Source organism: Equus asinus, chromosome 15 (assembly GCF_041296235.1).
Source record: "Equus asinus isolate D_3611 breed Donkey chromosome 15, EquAss-T2T_v2, whole genome shotgun sequence".
NCBI classification, from domain to species: domain Eukaryota; kingdom Metazoa; phylum Chordata; class Mammalia; order Perissodactyla; family Equidae; genus Equus; species Equus asinus.
Window position 1 is genome coordinate 13,595,362 of NC_091804.1, and position 23,117 is coordinate 13,618,478.

The 23,117-nt window shown below is 38.1% G+C and overlaps 1 protein-coding gene across 3 annotated transcripts in view; it reads right to left on the reverse strand.

Annotated features, from left to right (window-relative positions):
* The window catches only part of SLX4IP (SLX4 interacting protein), a 184,598-nt gene that overhangs the window by 21,751 nt on the left and 139,730 nt on the right, over window positions 1–23,117 (reverse strand). For all 3 annotated transcript variants that reach the window (XM_014827327.3, XM_070485560.1, XM_044748688.2), the window contains exons 5-6: window positions 4,107–4,184; window positions 1,018–1,106 (exon numbers count right to left, since the gene is read on the reverse strand). In XM_014827327.3, the coding sequence (XP_014682813.2) occupies window positions 1,018–1,106; window positions 4,107–4,184 (167 nt within the window). The remainder of the gene's footprint in view (window positions 1–1,017; window positions 1,107–4,106; window positions 4,185–23,117) is intronic.

The window sequence follows — 23,117 nt, forward strand, 5'->3', positions numbered from 1 at the left end:
CACACTGGCTTTTCTAAAGGACTAGCTGCTCCACACGAAGGCGTCTGCATCTAAATATGAGCTCTCTGCTCTCACTTTTCCTGGTGTCTATTCACTCTTCAAGTCTCTAAAAAACACTTCCTATGCATTTATTTAAGATGAGATAAGAGGCTGGTTTTTATACCATATGGGCCAAATTTCAATGGATTAAAAAATAATAAACATAAGGGGTAATCTAATATTCCCATAAATTATTCTAGAAGCATAATAATCATGTCATACTTCATGTCCAGGTTTAATGGCTGCTAGATATTTTTTCCCCTCTCTGTTAAAGTTTCAAGTCATATGTCGAAAATTATGAAAATAATTTGTACGGAGGTAAGTTTGGATAAATCGGACTGTGACTGCAGCAAGATACACACACACAAGGAGACTCTCTCTCATGTATATCTTAAGCTTAAAAGACAAAGCTGCAAGCTGAAACACCACGAGTGAGTTTTCTGTATCCATCTGTCTGAATAGAGAACTCCAATGAAACAGAAACTGGACCTGATGAAGCTCAAGACTCAGCATGAGAAAAGAGAGAAAAAACGAACCCTATCAGTTAAGAAATAACACACTGGGGAAAAGTAGTGGTTCTCATGAAAATGTCAGTGATTCACCATGGAATAAAATTCAAAAGCCACTGACCCTGATGAAAGCTTCCAGTGGAAATATGTGGATTTTGCTTCATCTTATTTAAAGACTTTGCTTTATTTCATTTAAATGCTATCATAAGCAACATCACAGTTTTTGTGATATGTGCTTTCTCATTTTACTTCATATGGAAGAGACACTGCTAATCAAACTAAATTTTCAAGGATCTTCAGAAAAAAGTCAATCAATACTATTATGCAAAATAGGTAGGACATTTTGATTCCTTAAAACATGCACTGAGTGCTCAATAGTTAAATGACAACAGAAGACTATTTTTCTATTTTTTATAATAACTCACCATTTAAGCAGATTTATTTCTTTATGGAATTTTTTCATACATACCAGTTCTTCCTTTTGACTTGCCAACAGATCACAATTGTATGCAAGTTGACTTACACAGACCACAAATCTGTCAGGAAATACACGGAGTTCTGTACAAAATGAAGAAAATCACGTTACTAAAGGCATCAAAAAACTATGAACACAGAAATGCTTGGTCCCAGATTTTTAAGTTATAGCAATAAGCATGTATGTCTAAGACGTGTCTCTTCTCTCCTCCCTTCCTTTCAGTGCTTGCCATCAACGGGGGTCGGTGGGCGGAGGCAAGCACAAAGCTCTAGGGAGCGCCCAGGAGGCTACAAATTGGTCTACGTGAGCCCCTTGACCATTAAATCACATAACACCCCAGGCAAGACCTTGGCAGCCTTCCCTCTGTGTCAGTTTGCTGTTTTCTGTTCAGAACTCACATCTGGGAAATGGGATCAACGTTTTTTAGTGAGTGCGCAGACTTACACAGGAGGAGGAGGAGGAACATGAGATAAAAATCTGAAAACATGACTTGTCAATGTTCTTACTGGTTAGTTTACTTATCACCTTTGGTCAACTGGTCTTAGAGAGTCCCCCAAACCAAGAGCAAACTCCTAATCTGAATCAGGCTATGAAAACAGCAGTGTCATTAATTAGGAATTAATGATCAAACTATTAAGGAAACGTTTAAATACGCAATAGTAAAGATGGCACAACTATACCACGGTCATAGTGTTCTATTATTACAACTTCTTAAAGCAAAACCACTGACTTCCAGGTGGAGAAGGCTGAATGAATTACAGAACTGGACTCCTCAACAGTCTATGAAAGGAACAGAAAATGGTAAAAGCCATCAGTATCTCTCCTTTTCTCATCTGTCGGTCCATCCATTCACTCATTTGCCTAGCCTCCACCTATTTCTGGAGTGATATCTAGAGTGATGTTTGGCTGACGCTAACATTGCATTTTTTGGGTGGGTAGGGAGGGTCTTTCCCTCCCTTCCTTATACTTGGTTGTATTGCTTGAATATTTTTATAATACACATGTATCATATTTCTAACAGAAATATAGCCATTTTTTTAAAAGAGAAAACCTCCCTCTTAGATGGGATTATTTTTTTTAAAGATGGACATTATGAATCAGTCCATTGCACATTTCCAATAATGAATGACAAAAGTGAGGGCACTGACTGAGGTAACAACATATCTCAATCTGATGCACTTGGAAGCCAAGCATGAAGGTGAGACACACAACTTAAACACAGTTAGCACCTTATACCACTTGGCTAGGTTAAATGATACCAAAAGGCTTAATGAGTCGATGTTCCAGCAACAGCTCTCTCCTCACCTCTCACTGCTGTTTCCTTGGTGACCATCCTTCCCCATCCCACTTCATCCCACTCAGCGCAAGCAGATTAACAGTTCTAAAAAGCAGCTCCACTTACCCTGCTCAAAACCCTGGCATGGCACCTCAGTGCCCATCATGTGACGTGACTGGGGCCTAACCTGTCATTCTGGTCTTACCCCGACTAGTCCTCCTCACATAGAAACCCCATTTCAGGGAGCCTGGATGTGATTAAACTTTCACCTTTCATGATGTCATATCTGGCTAGGCAACTAGGGATGAACTTTGAAAAGCCAGAGAAACAAAATTATCAAAATAGTTAATATTTATTCATGAATTCTTAAAATATTTTACTGAGATAAGTGGCAAGTAGTCTGCTTCCTGCTTTATAGAAAGGGAAGCTGAGTCACAGAATTCATTATTTGCTATCCCCTGCACCCCAAAAACATCATCACATTGAAATACCACCTGTTGGCAGATCAGAATTAGAATTCAAAATTACCAGTTCTATCAATTATTAGTGGATCAGTTCATTAGTGGATCAGAATTAGAATTTAAAGTTATCAGTTTCATCAAATAATTCCTCTGTTTTGTCCTTCCATTTCTTCCTCTGAAAAATAAGAATGCTAGAATGGCAGATTTTGAACATTTTGGTATGAGGTATTATATAAACAGAAAGCAACTTCTGTACTCCTTTACTCTGTTTAGGCCATAAATGAGATTTCTATTATTAAAATAAAGTAAAGATACAGGCAACAGCAATCTCTACCACAAAGGGTAGCTAGGCTGAAGTTTAACAAATACAAGTTTAGCTGGCTTATTTTACTAAGAGAACTGAATAAAATGGGAGGCCCCATTAAGAGAGTAATATATTGAAGTGACACTTAAAGTTAAGAGAGTGGAGATAATTGCAAAGATTCCAAGAGCAAACCTCTGTACAGTTTATTTTTCAAGTCCCTGTTTCGTATCTTATATACTAAAATCATCCAGGGAAGTTGAGTTAGATTTTCTTTCCAATGCTCCATCAACTTGGAGAACAGTCATTAGCATCTGACTTTATTGTTGTTGGCTGGACATGTTTGACATCATTTCCTCAGTGGACATCTTGACTTGGGGAAATGAGGGGGGAAGCTGGCCACATCACACACCTAGGAAAGGCTCTGATGGCTCTGGGCTGGGAAAGCATTTTCTCGTACACATACTTGCTCTATATCCCAGGGCCTTGGTGTGCGCAGACAATGATCAAGTCATTCATAGTTTAACTGCCTGTCAAGTCTCCCTGGGAGCTCAAGGAAAGTACTGAGATGAAGCAGGAAAGTAAAGCGTGGCCCAGCTCACTGTTCTCAGGCAGGCAGTAAATAGTGAAAGTTGAAAAAAAAAATAAGCACAAATGTTTGGAAATACTCTTTATTTTATTTTTGGTAAGGAAGATTCGCCCTGAGCTAACACATGTGCCAATCCTCCCCTACTTTGTATGTGGGTAATTGTGTAAAATGCCTGATGAACCAAGAAATCAGTTTTTCTTTTTTTTTGAGAAAGACTAGCCCTGAGCTAACATCTGCCGCCAATCCTCCTCTTTTTGCCGAGGAAGGTTGGCCCTGAGCTAACATCCGTGCCCATTTTCCTCTATTTCATATGTGGGATGCCCCCCACAACGTGACTTGACAACCTGTGGGTAGGTCCACCCCTGGGATCTGAACTGACGAACCCCGGGCCACCAAAGCAGAATGTGCGAACTTAACCGCTGCGCCACTGGGACAGCCCAGAAATCAGTTTCTTACCAGCATTCTGTGAGCCCCCAAAGCAGCGAAGGCGTATCCCTCTTTTGATGAAATAGGCTGTGATGTGAAAGCCATAACCTGTAAAGTGAAAGAGGACATGAATAGATTATAAGCTTGTTTGCCACTGAATCTCACAGGCCCAGCCCAATGCCTGCCATTCAGTATGCATTTAACAATTATTTAGCAAATGAAAGAGCAGAAGAATCAATAGAGGGCCTCACTAGAGAGCATGGGGAGAACATTACAATCAGCTCTTCCAGGAGGCCTGGCCAGAGCATCTGGATGGTCTCTAGTCCCTGAAGTGGCTCAGTAACCTCACCTGTAAAACGGAATAAAGAAGGAGATGTAACAGACCTGAAAATCGGGCCTCTCAGGACAAGCTGGGGCACAGATCTTGGCCACCATCTGATACTCATTACTTATCAGCTCATAAAAAGAATCATTTAATACCTATTTGAAGATGTATTTTGCCTTTAAGTTATTCTAATTCAAGTACAGTCAAGCCTTTCTGTAGAATGAGATGAAAAGAAATGATACGAACTCCCACCCAAAAAAGAAAGAAAATTCTCCAATTTACCAGACTGGCCCAAATGAAAAAGATCAAGAGCACCAAGTCTTGGCAAGAACAGGGGAAAACTGGAATTCTCATATACTGCTGGCAGGAGTACAAATTGGTACAGCCACTGCTTGAGTATTGAAAGTTAAACTTAAGCATGAATATACAGTGTTCATAATAGCACTTTTTATAAGAATCCCAACCAGGAACCAAGGCGAATATCCATCAACAAAATTTTTTTATTCCAAAAAAAAAAAAAAGGAGTATAGTCACACAGTGAAATACTATATTTCCCCTGAAAATGAATGAGCTACAATTACAGGCCATATCAGAAATAAATCTCACAAACATACTGTTAAGTGAAAGAAGCATGGTTCAAAGGAGTACATTCCACCTATGAAAATGGAGATGTTACCATACATCTGACAGGGTGGCAACAGAATTTCAGGTGATTCACAGAAAGTACCAGCAGTGTTAGGCAGCCCTGGTGCTCTAGTGGTTAAGGTTTGGTGCTCTCACCACCCAGCATGGGTCTAAGACAGACTAGGAAAAAGGACGTGGCCACCCACTTCTGAAAAAAGCAGCCATGAAAACCCTATAAATAGCAGCAGAGTACTGTCCGACAGAGCACTGGAAGGTGAGAGGATGGTGCAAAAAGACCAGGCAGGGTTCCGCTCTGCTGTCCACAGGGGCAGTAGGAACTGGAATCGACTAGAGGGCACTAAGAACAACAAACCAGCAGAGTCCCTTCCTTCCTTCTCTTGCAGCCCGCCTCCTGGTATAAACTACACTGCTGGTGACTTTCCTGAAAAGATTAAGTAAAAATGTACCCGTTAACACAGTCAAGTACTCAGTGTGACAGAATCAGAAATGAAAGGCCCACCAAAGAGGAGTGAGGGTCCCCAACTTCTAAGACAACCTCAGAGACAGTATTTCATCCATGAAACTGGAGGGGCCAGGAGTTACAAGAGGTGGTCTCCAGGACCATCAGACTCTCCAAAGTCCACGACTATGATTGTTTTGAAAGAATCTGTAAATAAAGAGCACAATTAAAGAAGTTTCCACTTTTACAATCAGTATCCTTCCAACACTCCTGTAGAAAGATCCAGAACACCAGTGACCACAGATTTGCCGTTCTGTCTACAAAAGCTCTGGCTCTGACAGAAAAACTGCTTTAGTCACGGGGATTGCAAAATAACAGTGACATCTATGACAGGATAATCTCCAGATTTACTAAGATGAAATATATTTTTTCTTAACATACTTGAAATGGATTGCATTTTGGTCATGTAGCTTTCTTCTGCTTAAAATGTCAAACAAAACATGCACACCGTTGGCATTATTCTGAGTGCTTTAAAACAAATACTTCATTCCTTAGGTCTCTGAGAGAGTGGAAGCGACTTCCACATCTGTTTATGTCCTACTGCTGGGAGAGGGGAATTTAAAGAGAGGAGACCTTAACAATTTGGGATTCACAAACACACATAGAAAAATTTTAAACTGATTTTCAAAGTAATGATTTATAATGTGAATCCTTAAAAAGACCGAATAACAAAAAAAATATGCAATATCTAAGTCATTCTGCCTTTGTTGGTGGATCATACGTAACACTTACAGCTCTTGGTGATTAAGATTCAGATTAAGATTCAGATGGCATATTCAAAATGTCAAAAATCTTTTCCCTGTACAATATCTCCAGCAATAAAATATTATTATTAGGAAGGGGCTAAATCTGAAGTTGACTATGAAAGCTACAGCTCTGAGCTCAGGAAACCTGGTATCTAGAGATACCACTTGAGTGATAACTAAATCTTACTTGGTCAGTTAAACAATAAAGTCTCAATATGACACTTCCCCCTACAGAGAAATAAAGCAGTATAAGGCAAATTCCAACTAAGTGATTTACTACTGAAATTACTAGGAGAATTGAGTTTATTGAAATCTGTCCTGCTATACTCCCCACCCCCAGGATAGGATTCTGTTAAAAGGAATCATTCCTAAACTGGCTTCTTGTTATGGTTTCAACGGAAAATTCTATCTAATGACACCTATAGGACAAATGGCAAGTTTAACAGGTCAAAAAAGATTTGCACCTGCTTAGTTCAAATTCCACTGGCCATAGAAAACTTTATTGTTTAAAGAGATAGTAAATACAAAAGGAACTTGTTAGTTCTTATGGCAAACTAATTTTGATATCCAGGTGTACCTCGGAGATATTGTGAGTTCAGTTCCAGGCCACTGCAATATAGCAAATATCGCAATAAAATGAGTCGCAAATTTTTTGGTTTTCTGGTGCACATAAAAGTTTACAATATACTGAACATATAGTAGTTTATCAAGTGTGCAAAAGCATTATGTCTGAAAAAATGTACATATCTTAATCAAAAAAATACTTTATTGCTAAAAAATGCTAACTATCATCTGAGCCTTCAGCAAGTCGACATCTTTTTGCTGATGGAGGGTCTTGCCTTGATGGTGATGGCTGCTGACTGATCAGGGTAGTGGTTGTTGAAGGCTGCGGTAGCTGTGGCAATTTCTTAAAATAAGACAATGAAGTTTGCTGCATCAATTAATTCTTCCTTCCATGAACAATTTCTCTGCAGCAAACAATATTGTTTGATAGCATTTTACCCAGAGTAGAACTTCTTTCAAAATTGGAGCCAATTCTCTCAAACCCTGCCACTGCTTTATCAACTAAGTGTACACAGTGTTCTAAATTCTTTGTTGTTATTTCAACAATCTTCACAGCATCTTCACCAGGAGTAGATTCCATCTCAAGAAATCACTTTCTTTGCTCATCTGTAAGAAGTAACTTCTTTGTCAAAGCTTATCATGAGATTGTAGCAATTCAGTCACATTTTCAGGCTCCACTTCTAATTCTAGTTCTGTTACTATTTCTACCACATCTGCAGTTACCTCCTCCCCTGATGCTGAACCTCTCAAAGTCATCCATGAGGGTTGAAATCAACTTCTTCCAAGCCCCCATTAATGCTGGTATTTTGATCTCTTCCCATGAATCACAAGTGTTCTTAATGGCATCTAGAATGGCGAATCCTTTCCAGAAGGTTTTCGATTGACTTTGCCCAGATCCAGCAGAAGAATCACTATCCCCTATGGCAGCAATAGCCTTATAAAATGTATTTCTTAAATAATAAGACTTAAAAGTCGAAATTACTCCTTGATCCATGGGCTGCAGAATGGATGTTATGTTAGCAGGGATGAAAACAACATTAATCTCGTGGTACATCTCTATCAGAGCTCTTGGGTGATCAGGTGCATTGTAAATGAGCAGTCATATTTTGAAAGGATCTTTTTTTCTAAGCAGCAAGTCTCAACAGTAGGCATAAAACATTCAGTAAACCATGTAACAGGCACAGGCAGAGTAGATTTAGCATAATTCTTAAGAGCCCTAGTATTTCCAGAATGGTAAATGAGTATTTGCTTCAATTTAAAGTCACTAGCTGCATGAGCCACTAACAGGAGAGCCAGTCTGTCCTTTGAAGCTTTGAAGTCAGGCATTGACTTCTCTCTAGCTATGAAAGTCCCAGATGGCATCTTCTTCCAATATAAGGCTGTTTCATCTACATTGAAAATCTGTTGTTCAGTGTGGCCACCTTCATCAATGATCTTAGCTAGGTCTGCTTGATAACCTGCTGCAGCTTCTCCATCAGCACTTGCTGCTTCCCCTTGCACTTTTGTGTTATGGAGACAGCTTCTCTCCTTAAACCTCATGAACCAACCTCTGCTAGCTTCAGACTTTTCTTCTTCAGCTTCCTTACCTCTCTCAGCCTTCATTCTCTTCACTCTTAGAACTGAAGAGAGTTAGGGCCTTGCTCTGGATTAGGCTTTAACTTAAGGGAATATCGTGGTTGGTTTGATCTTCTATCCCGACAACTAAAACTTTTTCCACATCAGCAATAAGGCTGTTTGGCTTTCTTATCATTCATGTGTTCACTTGTGTAACACTTTTAATTTCTTTCCAAAACTTTTTCTTTTGCATTCACAACTTGGCTAATGGCCTCTAAGTTAGAGGCCTCGTTTATAGCCTATCTCAGCTCTGGACATGCTTTCCTTACTAAGCTTAATCATTCCTAGTTTTTGATGTAAAGCAAGAGACGTAAGACTCTTCCTTTCACTTGAACACTTAGAGGCCATTGTAGCTTTATTAACTGACCTGACTTCAATATTGTTGTATCTCAGGGCATGGGGGGCCCGAGGAGAGGTGGAGAGATGGGGGAATGGCCAGTTTGTGCAGCAGTCAGAACACACACAATATTTACCAAGTAAGTTCACCTCTTAAATGGGTATGGTTCATGGTGCCCCAAAACAATTACAAGGTAACATCAAAGATCACTGATCACAGATCACCATAACAAATACAGTAATAATAAAATAGTCTAAAATATTGTGAGAATTACCAAAATGTGACATAGAGACATGAAGCAAGCAAACACTGTTGGAAAAATGGCGCCGATAGACTTGTTTAACGTGGGGTTGCCACAAGCCTTCAATTTGTAAAAAATGCAGTATCTGCTAAGTGCAATAAAGCAAAGCACAATAAAAAGAGGTATGCCTGTATAAACAAAGAAAATCACTGCTGCTGAAATATACTGAACTGAAATGCTTAGGGAGATGTATTTCATTTATCCATAGATAGCAGGCAGTAATAACGACTACATTCTTATCTTTGCTCTTTAATGAAATCTCCTTCACAGAGTTCAGCAGGCCACCGAGATTTTGCACTTAACCAAGGCTAAAGCAAAGCTCCACTATTGTCTAAAGCTAAATAGCAACTTGGCAAAGAATCAAGGAGGCCCTTTGCTTTTCCCTTCTTGGGGCACCAGCTTCCAGCTTGCTACACTGGTGTTTTAAAGGCACAGAACCAGAGTCAGTAGGAGACTGGCGTTAGGGGGGATCAAAATGGAAAACATAGAGCAAGAACCTTTTCATTCGAAAACTACCTGACAATGGTATTCCAAGACTCTGAGGCACTTGTAAATCACATTTAAGTATGCCTGTTTTCTTGCCAGCTACTGTGGTCCTCCTAAATCTGAAGACTGTGTTTAGAAACAGGAAGAGATTAGGGTTAGAGGGAGCACAGCTTTGTAGTGGAAGCATCTTGGCACCAGGAGTCCTCAGGTATGTGTATTTCTAGAAATAATTCATATTTCTGCATTGCTTAACATCATGCGACATCTAGTACCAGCAAGGGTCCATCTTCTCCTCTGGCCTGCAAGCAGCCCCCAAAGTCTCCAGTCCCTATGCCTCTTGCATTCTGTACTTTATAGAGAGCTGCTGTGCCTCTCTCTACCTTTCTACGGACAACCTCCCAACCCCCAATGATGACTTGTTACCATATTAACTTTCTGCTGGCTCACCTGGTTGTTCACCAAAGAACACTAAGTCTCCAAGAAAAAAAAAGGGCAAAGGGGACTCAGTAATATTTATGAGAGAAAGAAAGGGTGGAACATGTTTTAAGGACAAACCAGAATTCTGCTACTGTTTTATTTCATATTCTGTCTAAAATGAACTGCTCCAAAATGGCTTTATTAGAAATTCAAAGACTTCATGAACAGAAAGGGAAAAACAACAACAACAAATCAAATATGAGTTGAATAAATTCCATCTTGGCTTAGCAAGGCAGTAGATTAGTTTTAAGTAGTACCATGCTCCAATGACTAATACTTTTTAAGGGAGTGGTCGTTTATTTTGGTTGTTACATTTCATGGTCCCAAGACACTGAGAGCAAATATCCAACATGGAGTTTTTACTGTAAAACTATCCAGCTTCACTTGTTTTCCGAGGGAGTCATAGCCAAGGCTACCTGAGCTCCCCCAAGGCTGCCAAGGGGAGTCTGTGGTACAGTGCATCACAGCGGAAAGCTCTCTCCCACGGCTATTATGAGACTGTTCACGGGGAGCCTGGGAAAACGTCTCCGAGTGGCCTGCTGAGCCACTGACCAGCCTGACAGGTAAGCACCTGTTCACAGTGGGCTCCACCCACCACCACGTGGCTCTGCTCAAGCAAAGCCTTCTCCCAAACCTCAAGGCGCCTCAGGATGACCTGCTGTGTCCCGCAGCAGTTCTCTCTCTGAGATGACTGCTTCATTACTATCAACACTCACAATCATGGAAAATTTCAAACACTCAGAAAAGTAGAAAAATAGTGCCATGAACACCCAAAAACCCACCATGTAGACTCAATAATGGTTAATATCTTGTCATATTTCATATACATATTCGCTAAACCATTTCAAAATAAATTATACATCGTGACATTTGACTCCTAAATAGGTGAGCATATCCTACAGCACCAAAATACTATGATCACAACTGAGCATGACATCATTGTGCAATCAAATAACCAGTCCATATTCAAATTTCTCAAACTGTCCTCAAAATGTACATGACTGATTTTCCTTCTGAAGCAGGATCCAACCACAGATCATGCTTTGCATTTGGTTGTCTTTTATATCTCCTGAAATCTAGAATAATCTTCCTCTCTCTTTTTTTCATAACTCTGACCTTTAAAGAGATCAGGCTAGTTTTCTTGGTGAATGATCCCCATCTGGGGTTTTAACTTTGTTTGTGTTTTTTTAATTTCAGTTGCTTAAGTACAAATTTTCAACCTGCACGCTCTTGTAGAATGACAGATATTTAATTTTGATGACTTCTTTAATTGCTGCAGGAAACTGTAGGTTCAAACTAAAGCTACAATTATAATACAAAGTCTGGAATACAGATGACTTGAAGATTTAGTCCTAAAAATAATTTTAAAGAAATAAAATCTTAAATTTATAAATACTTAAATTTTTAGCAAAGGTAAGCTTACCTAAGCAGGTAGGATAGTGGTCTCATATTTGTTTTAAGAAAGGGCACTTGGTGGCAATCAGATGACTATGTGCTGACCTAGAAGTAGCTCCATACTGTACCAGTTCAGACTTGCAACTGGTTCCAGCGTGAGGTTATGAGTCAGTTCCCATTCTTGATCTGAAGACTTGAGCGAGATTTAATAAGAGGGTCAGAAGGAAGGCGCTGATATCTACAGAGTATTGGCAATGTCTTGGGTGCTTAGACCAGACCAGGAACATAGAACATATTTAAAAGATGGAGAAAATGTGTGTTTTCAAGCTATTTCATTTAGGAAAAATGAAGTTATAATTCATTACTTCTGAAAATTTGCCCATTAGGAAAGTCAGATGTGTCCTTATCAGATGGTCAAGGGTAGAGAAATCACAAATTTGATACTGTCACTTGGAGCATAAAGGGAGGCTAGGTAGGAGATAGGGCTTTTGGAAAAGCCTTGATGGGGCCCTTTGAAACATGTTACAGGCCTAAGTGTGACCTTCACCACTGCTAGTGATGGGTGGGGCTGGAGAAAGGGACTGTTCTGTGGGAACCAAAAAACAAGAGCCCTGTCATAAGTTTAAGAATACACACATAGGATCCTAGTCTAAGACCACAATTGGGAAACAATTTGGGTGGGTAAGTGGAATATTTGGTCCTGTGCTAAATATTTCACTTATTATTACCCAAGACATTTAGAGACTCCAAGGGTTCCCTTGAGATAACATTTTATGTCCTTAAATAAGGACAGTACTGGACTCTGAGTCACAATAAAGCTATGTCTATTTGATGCCAAAACAAATGGGGCAAAAGGGTTAGTTCCATGAAAAAAACCCCAAAACTGTGAACAAAGTAATTACTTGAGGCCAAATTTACTTAGAAAAAAACAAATTTTGTACCTATCACCTCATTGACTTTGTATGTAATACCACTAGCCACATGTGCTATTAATTTTATTATGTACGGGATCCATCAGAGATTGTTAACACTGAATGAGAAAGCTTCTCAGGGCAGACAAAAATTAGAATAAAACAAATTGAGAAATTGTCACTTCAGATTTTCTTTCCCATACCACTTTCCCACTTTTTTGTTTATAAAAATATGCCCTTAACATTAAATATGAAAACCATGTTTAGATAATATGCAAGCACAGATGAAATGATATTCAAAATGATGGTTCCTACAATCATAGCTCTGCCAGACCACACATAATAATGGGAATGATATAATACTGTGTACTTACAAAGCTCAAAATTCTTTACAACACCCTTCACTCACCTTTAAATAACTATGCATAAAGGAAACACAGATTTTTTTTTTTGAGGAAGATTAGCCCTGAGCTAACTGCTGCCAATCCTTCTGTTTTTGCTGAGGAAGACTGGCCCTGAGCTAACACCGGTGCCTATCTTCCTCTACGTTATACATGGGACACCTACCACAGCATGGCTTGCCAAGCAGTGCTATATCCGCACCCAGGATCCGAACCGGCGAACCCCAGGCTGCCGAGAAGCAGAACATGTGCACATAACCACTGCGCCACCGGGCTGGCCCCGGAAACACAGATTTTTAATAAACCTTCTAAATGAGGTAGCTGGTTGTTTGAACTGTTGGCTATTCAAGCAGGCTCCTCTGCAATAGCTTTCAAACTTCCTGTGCCTAAGATGAGGAACGCCAGATGAAGCCAAACCCTCTGGGCCTCCCTGTCTTGTGGGGACCCATTCTAACTCTGAGATTCTATGACCATATGCAATGAGAAAAAGAGTTCATGAACCACAGGACTATCCTAACAGGATCACGGAATCACAGGACAAGAAAGATCTTGAGAAGCCATCTAGTTCACTTCTTGCCTGTTAGCCAGGACCATATTTAAACCATATTTTAAAAACAATACTGAAATGCCAAATGAGAAGATGCCACACCCTTGCATGTGTAACTCAATTCTTCCTTTACCATATGAATTGAGGTTGCAAACTTAAAATGCTTAAAGGGCAAGACAGGTAACAGCAAAAGAACTGGGTTCTGACTGTGGAAAACTGGAGAAGGCCCACGCCTGGTTTAAAGGGGACAGCGGCTACTGAACTCCAGCCATTAACTGCCATTGGAAAAATACAGCTCAGGGGTACCAGATTTTAGGCCTTTCCAGAAAAGCTGGATATCCACATTTTTATATGAAATCTCCCCAAATTTTAAATTAGCAATGAATTCAAATTTTTAAAATATACTGTGAAGCCAAATCAAATATTTCTGAGGGCTGCTTCAGTTTTGTACTGTCATGTTGCAATCTCTAATCTAAATTCCTCACACTTTAGTTGAAGTTCATTTTCTTGTGTTTTGTCTTTGGCAGAGCTGGATGAAAGCAGCCACTATCAAATGCTTGAAGATAGTCATTTCAATCTAGTCATTTATTCTAAGCTAAATAAACCCAACTCCTTAACCTCTTTACACAGGACATGTTTATCTATGTTTAAATCATCTTTCTGACACTTCTAAGTCCTGACATTAAAGATAGACATTAAGGGTTTGATTCACTGTGGAGGAAAATGGAAGGATCATATTTTAGAAAACGTTAATTGTATGAATGTGTGAGACCTGTATTTACAAAAATCATAATGGGGCTGCCCGGTAGCCAAGTGGTTAAAATTTCCTGTGCTCCACTTCGGCGGCCAGGTTCGCAGGTTTGGATCCCAGGCACGGACATACTCCACTCATCAGTCATGCTGTAGAGGCATCCCATACACAAACAACAGAAAAGGACTGGCACTGATGTTAGCTCAGGGTGAATCTTCCTCACCAAAAAAATAAATAAATTTTCAAAATCATAAAACTTATATTTATTTAACAAAAAGGACTTTAATAGATTAACATACCATGTTCTTGGTTGGAAGGCTAACTGTTATAAAGATATGAATTGTTCCCATATTTATTTATTTAACAAACATGTTCTGAGTGCCTATTATGCTCCAGACAATTCCAATCAAAATCACAATGAAAATCATATTTTTTGTGTGTGTGAGGGGAGGAGGCAGTTTGGAAGTTGTCAAAACTAATTTTAAAATTTGTCTAGAAGAATAAACAAGTAAGAATAGTTAAGGAAAAAATTTAAAATGAAAGTTTTTTCTTAATTAAAAGTAATGTATATTTAATTTATTAAAAAAATTAGAAACAAAAGTATAAAGAGAAAGTTACATCACCAACAATCTGACTAATTTGTTATCTTGACTTTTGATGTCCTCCAGATCTTTTCTCAAGATATATAAACGCACATATATTCTTATTTCTTTTTACAAAGATGGAACCACATGGTAAATGCTGCTTTATAACCTGATTTTTCTTTAAAAAACTCAATGTTATGTACATTGACTTTTGTGTGTGGTATCAGTTCGGAAGCCACTTTTAATCTTTCCCAGTTGAATAACCAACTGAATATTCTGTAGAAAAAGGTCCTTACTGATCTGCAATGCCAGCTCTGTCATGTATAAGCCTCTGAGTGATTTTATTACATTGACTTATCAGTCAACACACATTGTGTTAATTACCTGAGCTTTATTTATAATAACTCTTAATGCCCAGTACGGCAAGTTCCTCTCCTGATCCTCACACTGTTTTCATCTTCATCAGGAGTACCTGGAGTTATTCTTGGTCCTTGATGCTTTCATATAACTTTTAGTATTAGCTTGTTAAGTTGCATGAAAAACTATGCTGGGAGTTTGAATAGAAAGGTCTTGAATCTATAGATCAATTTGGAGAAAACTAACATCTTTATGATTAGGAGACTTCCTATGCATTTAACATGGCAAATCTCCCAATTGTTTTTAAGGACTTTTTAAATATCTTTCAATAAAGTTAAAAAATCTTCTACATAAAATTCTCACATACTTTAGTAAGTCTATTATGAGGTACTTCGTATTTTTATTGTTGCCATCACACGTTACCTCCTAAAAATTACATTTCCAAACTGTCTGCTGTTGAAATTGACTTCTGTATGTTGACCTGCAGCTGAAAAACCCATTAAACCCTCTTATTAATTCGAATAATTAGTCTGCATATTTCCTTTAGACCTTTCCACGTATACAATCATATCATTTAGACCCACAAGGCCACTCTTTTTCGTTATGTCCAATTTTTTCACCTGTTTTCACCTGTATTTTTTTCCCTGTCTTACTGTTAGGGCTGGAACCCCTAGTAAGTTGTTGAATACTGTTGCTCATAGGAATCATTGTGGTGCCCTTGTTACAAAAGGAACACAATGTTTCATCACTGCAAAGAGTGTTTGCTTCCATTTCACCCAGGTTTTCAAATTTATTAGCATGAAGTTGTTCTTAATAGTCTCTTATTATTCTGTTTAATTTCCACTGACATTTAATTATATCTTCTTTCTTATTACTAGTATTTCTACTTCTAATAATTCTCTTTACCTTTTTTCCCTTGATTTTGATCACTTTTTGTCTTGATAATTTATTTCATAAAACTGAATTCTGGCTATTTAAAAAAGCCTTTCTACTATATATGTTGCATCTAATTAATTTCTTTGTATTCTTTTATTTCCCTTCTTTTTCCTTGGGTTTATTCATTCGTTCTTTATCTAACTTCTTAAGTTAGATGCGTAACTCATTTATTGTTAGACTTATTTTCTAATATAAGCATTTTAAGGCTATAAATTACCCCAGGTAGGCATGCCCTATAAGTGCTGCAAAGTAATCTTTTAGTTATCAGTTTTAAATATTTTCTGATTTCAATTAACATTTCCTTTTTGACTCATGTATTATATACAAATATGCTTTTTAATTTCTAAAAGTACCTCTTTGTTATTAATTTCTAAGTTAATTTTATTGCAGTCAGAGAATGTGATCTATTTAAAAAATCATATTCTTTGAAACTTTTTGAGGGTTAATGTGCCCTAGTTTCATAAATGTTCTCTATAGGTTTGATAAAAATGGGCATTTTCTGGTTACTGAGTTCAGTGTTCAAAATATGTCCGTTGATTCAAGCTTGGTAATTTTTCTGATCAAATCCTCTATATTCTTTCTATCTGCTGGATCAATTAATTAATCAGAATAGTGGGTTAAGATCTCCCTTTACGATAGCAGATTTATCAATTTCTCTTTAGTTCTGTCCACTTTGCATTTTTAGAAACTGAATTCCATGCATATAGGTTTAGAATTATTATATGCTCAACGAATTGGACCTTTAATCAATATTCAGTGGTCCCCTTTGCCTTAAAGGTTTTTGATGTAATACTAACATACTTGCTCCAGCTTGCTTTTCAGTAGTATTTGTGTGATATACCCTTTTCCTTCCTTTTCTTTTTGACTTTCTGAGGTCTTATGTTGTAGGAATCTCTCTTATAAACAGTACATCAATAAAATTTTTAACAATCTAGTCTTATAATATTTGTGATTATCAATAAATTTGAGTTAATATCTAGTATTTGTTAAATGTTTTACTTTTTCTGTGTTTTCTTTTTAAAAGTTCTTTTATTGCCATCTTTGGGGTTGATTTATTTGTTTTTCCTCCCTTCATTCCATTTTCCCTCTTCTACTCTGAAATTTATATCATCTCTTTCTATTCTTGCAGTGCTTACACTATAACTTTTAACATGCATATTTAACTGAACAAGTCCAAAGGCAGTTTGCATTTTCACTCCCCTCCAAAAAAGTCAAGACCTAAGAATGCTTTAACTCCAATCACACATGCCCTGCCCCCACTACATATCTGCCAGTGCTTTCCAGGATTTTAGTTTTCCCTTGACTTTTATAAATCCTATAAAGTGCCCATTTTTGCTGTTTAGCTGCGCCCACATGGTTACATTTTCTTTGTTCACTACTGCCTGTCTCTCAGACCTCTTTCCTAGGATCATGTCCTGCTTCCTGAATAATAGTCTTTGGAAGTCCTTCAACGAAGTTTTGTGAATAGCAAACTTTTTCAGGTATCTGTAGGTCTGAAATGCCTTTATTCCACCTTCAATCTTGAAAAACAGAATATAGAATTCTAGGATAACAATTATTTTTTTCTCAGCACTTTCAGGAAATCATTCCGGTGTTTTGGCTTCCATTTTTTCTGTTAATTAATTGATTGATTGATTTTCCAAAGGTGATCTTTTCCTTTTGACAGCTTTTAAAATCTCTTTTAAGTCTTTGGTGGTTTGGAATTTACTACAACGTGCCTAGGGTCTTTTAAACAATTTACCCTGCTGGGATCTGTGGGGCATCCTTAACCAGAGAATATATCCTTCACTTATTTTGCAAAGCTGTCAGTCTTTTTCACTTTGATTCCTGCCTCCAATGCCTTTTTCACTATCCTCCTGCAACTTTGATTTTTCTTATACTGAATCTGTTTTCTCCTGTCCTAATTTGCCAGGATGTTGCAAACTGACTGATACAATACTGATGCATTCCATTCTAGGAAAAAAAAAACCCCTAATTCATATTCCCACCAGCAGTAGAAAGCCACGTCCACTTTCCCATACTCACACCGACAGTGGGCAATATCAATCTTTACTTACCTAATAGGCTAATGGTCACAGCTCATTGCTTTTTTATTTCCATATTTTTTGATTACCAGAAAGGTCAAACTTTATTTCCGATGTTTAAAATTCATTTGTATCTCTACATGTCCTTTGTTCACTTCTATTAGGGTGCATAACTTTTTTTAGCTTTTTTTCATTGCTTCATAAGCATGATTTTATAATAAATGCATTAACCTTTTATCTGAAAACATTTTCTTCCCATCTCATCATTCATATTTTGTTTATAGTATTTTTCATTTTGCCAAAGTATTTTCCACTTTTTATTTAGTCAAATACATGTTTCGTTTTGTTTTGGCATTCTGATATAAAGCCTTTCCCCAAGACAGAAGAAAAAAAAATCACTTACACTGTCATTTTCTTATAGTATTATCTTATGTTTAAATCAAAGATCACAAACTCTGATGATTGCATCAAAAATGGGAAAAAGACTTAGCACCTTGTAAAATGGGATACAAATCCTAAATGACTAGCACAATACTGAGAGGAATGTTTGTTACAGGCATGTGACATGCCTGCAAAGGTGCACTTGGCGTTGTAAAATTTTCTGAATTACTTGCAAACATTTTAAGGATTGGGAAAGTTTGCATGAAAATATGGATTTTCAGCTTCTCTTTAAAATCTGAAAATGTGGCACAAGGGCCTGCATTTCCACAATGGCACAGAGTGGCTGAAATTGGTAGAAGCAACTGCAAGCTGAGTGAGAGAAGGTGAGGCTCATCAGTCACCATCGGACTAATGAGAAAGGGACACATTCAAGGGACACTTCAGAGATAGAATCAGAGACAGATTTGGTGGTCAACAATCAACATGTGCAGAGAGGGTGAATTCTAATGATGGTTATTCTAGCCTTGTTGACTAGGCAATGGCAGCTTGCTACGGAACAGAGAGTGTGTGGAGAGTTGGTAGATAATAAACCAAGCTTAAGACAGAAGGACCTATGAGATACCTGGGTAACAAATGGAAATATGGTGTGGAGTTTAGAAGAGAAGTGAGGTCTAGAGATACATACTGACATAACTCTGCCCAAGGGCAAAAATGTCCATGGTGGAACACATCAAGTGAGAAATGAAGATGACTAGGGCAGGACCAATGCTTCAGGGTCAGCAGAGAAAGAGGAGCCCACAAGGAGTGGCTGGATGGGAAGAGGGATAATCAAGAGAGTGAAGTCTTGGAAGTTTCAGGAAAAGAGCGTTTAAAGATCAAATGCCAGAGAGCATAGTAAAGGCAGAAATTGAACAAAATACTGAGAGTTGACAATTAAAAGGTGGTTGATAGCATTTTTGAGGTAGCTTCACAGTAGAAGAATGAATGAAGGTAAGAAAGAATGCAGAAAAAGGCAAACATCTGTTTCAGGAACTCTGCAAAGATGAGAAGCAGAAAACAGCATGGGAGCTTCAGGGGAAACCACTAAGTTAAAGGAAGATCGTGTGTTCCTCCTATGCCACATTCCTGTTTCCGTTTCCCAGTCTCCTGCTGGCTTTCTCAATAGGGACCGCATCACAGATTTGTGGCAAGTACCTCACTGTGGCTCTGTCCTTCATGACAGGTAGTCACTGCTCTCTCCTCTGATGTTTATGTAGTCTGTTTCTGTTCTATATATTTTATTCAGCATTTGCCTGTAACAAACACTCCTCTCAGTATTATCACAGTCATTTGGGATTTATATCCCATTTTACAAGGTGCTAAGTCTTTTTCCCATTTTTGATGCACTCACTCAAGTCATGAATGAAAACACTAAATATTTCCAAAGTTTATCATCAATCCTACTGTTTCTTCCAGTTATTAAATAACCCACTATGAAGTTCAAGTAATTATCTACTAGAGTCTTTCCAATTCTGGATCACGAGTCTACCGCCCATATCTAAATCAACTGGGGAATCTGAATCTCCAAGGCTGGAGTCTTTTACAACTGTACAGATTCCTGTATCCTTAGCACCCAAGAACCTGATGTAGATCTGGGGTGAGTGCCAGAGAACTGCATTCTTTTCAAAGAGCTCTGGGGGATCCTGATGCACAGTTCAGGTTTGGAAGTCACTGCTCTAAATCTTATTTTGTTGATTTACTGGTATGTTATAACGACAAGAGTCTTGCTAGAGTAATGATGGTGCTTTACAGAATTCTTGGAAGATAAAAACGAAATGCAAGTTCTGTAAGTGAATATGAGAGAAATGACCCTAGTTTCTTAAACACAAATAAATAGGCCTTTAGCAAGAGTACTATAGCAACAGTGAAGAGGCGTGGGGAGAAAGCTAATTTCTAAGGCACTCAAGGCCCAAACTACCGAGGCAATTTATGAGAAGCCACTGCATATTGGCTCAATTATTATTGCGTCTCTGGAGGATTTCAAAGAGCAGGTCTTATGCCCTCTTTGTTTTCTTTTCTCTCTCTCTCACTCTTTTTAACTGTCTGCTGATCTTTTCACAGAAAAAAAATCACTACATACTGTTCATTTTTTATCTTCCACAAGTCCTTAGAGTTCACAAAGAATGTATGTCATTTTTATACATAAAAATAAAGTGATAGGAATGCAATAACTTATGATCTTACTTAAGACACTAAATCAGATCTCACATAGACTCCGATGAAAAAAGGAACTAACTATGTATGCTACGACTCAGATTTATTATTTCTGAAACAATACCTTGATATTCTCAACTGCCTAAACAAGGCAAAGTTTAGAAGAATACGTAAAGGGGTCTTTTTAATTTTGTTTTGCTTACATAGTATTTACTGATAATATAAATATCAAATGAACAAATCTAAAATACTGATTAACAAAAAAGTCATAAAACAAAAACTCCATTTTCCTTGAATACACATTATTAACATGAAATTAAGAGAGAGACAACCAGACATCACATGCTGCCCAATGAGACGCAACAGGAAACACACCCCATCTACCACAAAGTATTCTTGCACAAGAAACAACAACAACGAGGATCCTGACCTCATCAAGCCTGTGGATCTAACTACCGGTTTACTGGAAATACAGGGGCTGGAAGAATATGTTAACACCGCCATGTAGATACAGCCAGCCAAACCCAAAATGTGGGAAATTCCAGAGGACGCTTGACCCAGTTTCTTCAATAAGTAAACGGCAAGATAAAAAATCAGGAGGGCCGTTCCCATAGGTTCAAAGAGATATTCCTCTAAGGTAAAGAGAATCAACCAAACGCAATGAATGTGTAGATTGACTTAGTTTCGACCCTGATTTGAACGATCCAAAAAAATTGAAGAGATATTCAGAAAAATGTGAAGACAGGCTATATATCTGATGACATCGAGATTTTTTTTTTCCTCAATGGCAGTTCGATCACTAAAAAACCTTCTTATCGGGCTGTCCCAGTGGCGTAGTGGTTAAGTTCTCGCGTTCCACTTCGGTGGCCTGGGGTTCGAGGGTTCGGATCCCGGGTGCAGACATGTGCACCACATCTCAAGCCACGCTCTGGCAGGTGTCCCACATATAAAGTAGAGGAAGATGGGCATGGATGTTAGCTCACAGCTAATCTTCCCCAAAAAATAAAAATAAAAAATAAATTTAAAAAACTTTCTTATCTTTTAGAGTTGTATATACTGAATCATTTGTGGTAAAGTAATATGATTTCCAGGATTTACTTTAAAATAATCTGGGGGCAGGGCAGGAATAAGCAGGTGGCGGTATAAATGAAATAACATTGATCATATGTTAAAAATGTGATGCTAGGTGATGGGTAAGTGGGAGTTCATCGTATGATTCTATTATTGTATGTATTTGATATTTCTAGTAAGTCTAAAAATCAAGGTGAAGATTCTTTTGAAATAGGCTTAATTTTTAAAAAGAAACATTGTCATTTTATGAAAATATTCAAGAACCTTACAGATGCTGAATTTTTTCTTCTAAATATTTGTGTTAATATCATCCTTCTTCCAAAGTCTCAGAACATAAGTCACAATTAAAACTTGCTTTTCTTGGGCCGGCCCCCTAGCCGAGTGGGTAAGTTTGTGCGCTGCGCTTCGGCAGCCCAGGGTTTTGCCAGTTCAGATCCTAGGTGCGGACATGGCACCCCTCATCAAGCCACACTGAGGCGGCATCCCACATGCCACAACTAGAGGGACCCACAACTAAAAATACACAACCATGTACTGGGGGGCTTTGGAGAGAAAAAGGGAAAAAAACACACAAAAAAGCTTGTTTTTCTGGGTAATTTGACAACCTTGAAAATAACATTTTATAAGGAATGCAAAAGCATTGTTTATGTTGTGAATTGTAACCATAATCTTTAGAATAATTTGTCTTAGTAGATAACAAAAGGAAACCTAAACAAAATGATCTTATTTAGGTAATTGTAAAGCTCTCGTCTTCCTTAAGCCTCAAGTGAGCACACTATTGTATTTATAACAGGAACAGTAACTTCGCCTTGAGATTCTTTAACTAGTGGCCCAAGTTCAAAATATAATTGATTATAGGTATAGGTATAGAGACAGATACATACATTGTGCAGACCGAAGCCACAGTATCAACCAGTTAAGTATGGAGTAAAAAGTGCACCATCCTTTAAAAATATAGCCTTGCAGTAAAAAGAGCACACCTCTAAAAGCTGAATCTGGGGAATCTGGTAGACTGAGATAACAGAGACTTTCAGCTAAAAACATAGTATCCAAGTAAAGAAAAAACAAGTTTAAATATGTAGCTGACTCAAAAGAAAGGGAAATATCAAGGAAATCCCAAGAACGCAGAGAGAAGAATGGGAAACCAGTGGGCTGATGCTCTAATAGCTTAGGAGAAGCGTCAGGTCAGACTACACAGGAGGGAACTAAAGCTGTACCATCTGGATCCCAGTAGATCCACTTCTGGGAGTAGACCTTGCTTCATCATTCCATGAAGACCCCACTCTCCTTCAACTTGTGTTTTCCTTTTGTTGAACACTGAGAATTCACCATTCCCTGAGGCTCTACAAATGCCACTCTTAATGTTTCATTATCCTGTATCTCCCAGCTTCCCCGATATCCATCCCACAAAACCACTTTTCTTCATCTTCTTTCTCTATTACCACCTTCCAAATGCAAACACTTTCCTGGTACCACTCAGCTCTCAGTCACTTAAC